Source organism: Octopus bimaculoides, unplaced genomic scaffold (assembly GCF_001194135.2).
Source record: "Octopus bimaculoides isolate UCB-OBI-ISO-001 unplaced genomic scaffold, ASM119413v2 Scaffold_139307, whole genome shotgun sequence".
NCBI classification, from domain to species: domain Eukaryota; kingdom Metazoa; phylum Mollusca; class Cephalopoda; order Octopoda; family Octopodidae; genus Octopus; species Octopus bimaculoides.
Genome location: NW_026397052.1, coordinates 12,317 through 14,814, shown reverse-complemented (window position 1 = coordinate 14,814; position 2,498 = coordinate 12,317). Strand labels below are relative to the sequence as shown.

The 2,498-nt window shown below is 37.6% G+C and overlaps 1 protein-coding gene across 1 annotated transcript in view; it reads right to left on the bottom strand.

Moving 5' to 3' along the window:
• Positions 1 to 35: 35 nt before the first annotated feature.
• The window catches only part of LOC128251499 (uncharacterized), a 10,823-nt gene continuing 8,360 nt past the window's right edge, over positions 36 to 2,498 (bottom strand). The window contains exon 2 of the mRNA XM_052978318.1: positions 36 to 470. Within this exon, the coding sequence (XP_052834278.1) occupies positions 160 to 470 (311 nt within the window). The 3' untranslated portion in view covers positions 36 to 159. The remainder of the gene's footprint in view (positions 471 to 2,498) is intronic.

The following is a 2,498-nucleotide window of genomic DNA, read 5'->3' as shown; positions in this document are numbered from 1 at the left end:
ACACAGTCAAAGCAAATGAAACTAAACAGGCTTAATGTCGAGCAACATAAGATTTATTCCTCCAAATTTGAATGAGAAATCCAAATGTATGTGGATCCCATGAACGATTTCATCTGCCGTTGTGGCCTGAACAAGCTGCAGCGTGTAGGGTTTCATTAGCTAGCGTTTCCTCAGGACGCCCCGAACTGTCGTTGGAGGAATCTGGGTTTCCAGACTTGTTCTTCTTATGAACTTCTTGGGGCTTCGCAAGAGTTTTTGGCGAACTTGCTCGACCGTCTCCTCCGATGTTAGCGGTCGTCCGGATCCTTTTACCCTGTACAGATAGCCTTCCGCTTTGAATTTTTTATGCTCTTTCCAAATCTGCATTGCCATTGGTGACTTTTTAGAAAACACTCTCACACATGCTCGCTGCACAGACTTGTTCGACTGTGTTTGAGCGTACCCCAACACAGTGAATGCCATTTTTATACCTGAAAAGATAAACGTATTAAAAACATTAAGCATAAAATGTTGACCTGTTTCTGCACATGGTCTTAAAATGTGAAGCCATTTGAACGAGAACTGGCAAAGTTATTAGACTGCGAAATGATATCAAAATTTTTGAAACACCCTATATATAACTGGAGATGTCCCAGCATGGCCACAGCCTTTGAGCTGAAACGAAGATAAGAATAACAGGAATCATGTCTTTGTGGGTGTATGCGCGTTCGTTCGTGTATGTGGATATTTATATATGTGCGTATAAACATTTACGCACACATATATAAATATGTATAAGTGTGTGTGTGTGTGTAAATGACTAATAGAAAGTGAATTCTCCGCATCCTTTCTTTTTTAAACAGTTAGCAGAGTAGACAATGGAATACAAGACCAAAATATGACATTCATTTTGGTAATGTTTCGAATAGCGCCTGAGATTCTTTAGACAACCGATAAACACAAATACATGCAGACTCAGAGAATACACACACGGACATGCGCGTGCGTACATACATATATGTGTCTTTATATAAATATGTATATGTATATACACAAATTTGTATATACAGTGGTACCTCGCAGTACGAGTTTAATTCGTTCCATGACCGAGCTCGTCTTATGATTTACTCGTTTTACAAATCAATTTTCCCCATAGAAATTAACTAAAACATAATAATCCGTTCCAGTCCCCCCAAACCACTCAAAAATAATTTTTTATGGGTTTTAAAACAGAAAAGGTGTAGTTACAAGTAAAATGACAATTATAAAAAAAAGAGAATGCAAAAGAAATATGTAAACTGGTTTTATTAACAGAATTACCTTAAAGATTTGTGTGCTTGTAATGCGGATTCCCGCTCGTACTTCAAGACAAAAATTCTCATGAGTCTCGGCTCGTACAGCAAATTACTCGTACAATGGGGCACTCGTACTGCGAGGTTCAATTGTATATATATACTTATATGAAATGCTGACTTGTTCAGCAAATGTAAGATTGGTGGAATTGAGAACTTCCTTATGCAATCACAATTGCACTGGGCTGGCCATGACGTCAGAATGAGTCACGAAAGAATACCCAAAGTCTTCATGCACAGCCAGCTTGGGAGTGGACACAGGAATGCTGGTTGACCATGGCTCAGATATAAGGACAGGCTGAAGAGTAACCTCTTAGTGATTAAGATAACTCACAACATCTTTGAGCGAACAGCCTTGGAACGAAGAAAATAGAGATCGCTGTGTCAAAATGGTATTAAAAACATTGATAGAACCAGCATTAACAGAGTTCGGGATGCAAGGCAAAGAAGAGAAGCGGCTGCAAATATACCACCGACACTGACCTGTAATTCCCATACTTACAACATCTGTGGCCTTCTTTGCAAATCGTTGAAGGGACTTAAATGTCACATTCGACATAAGCATCGTGACTAACAAAGAGTACGTTGTCGGATCCTCATACGTGAAAACCGACGGGAAAGTCCATATGTGTGTGTGTGTGTGTGTGTGTGTGAAGTGTGTGCGCGTGCGTGTGTGCGTGTGTGTGTGTGTGTGTAGGAATATGTATGTATACATATATATGTGTATATGCATATGCATACATATATATATACGTAAAATATTCATTTATTTATACACACACATGGAAAAATAGACATGTGTGTAGGAATGTGGGGAATATGTGTATATATACGGATGTATATAACTTCAGTAGCTCTTTCCTTCACCGGAGTATCTTGCTGCCAAAATCGAAAAGAAATAAATAAGCAGAAAATAAAACAATACACAAATATATATATATTTGACTATTCAAACGAATTGTCGAATATACAAATAAATAAAAGAATAAAAGAATAAAGGAATGAAAGAATAAAAGAATAAAAAGCAAAATATGTCAGGAATGAAATGGAAAGAAAATAGATGGAAAAATATCACCACCACCCTCTCCACACACACACATACCTACACACACACACATACCTACACACACGTATACTTATATATATACATATATATCCATATACATA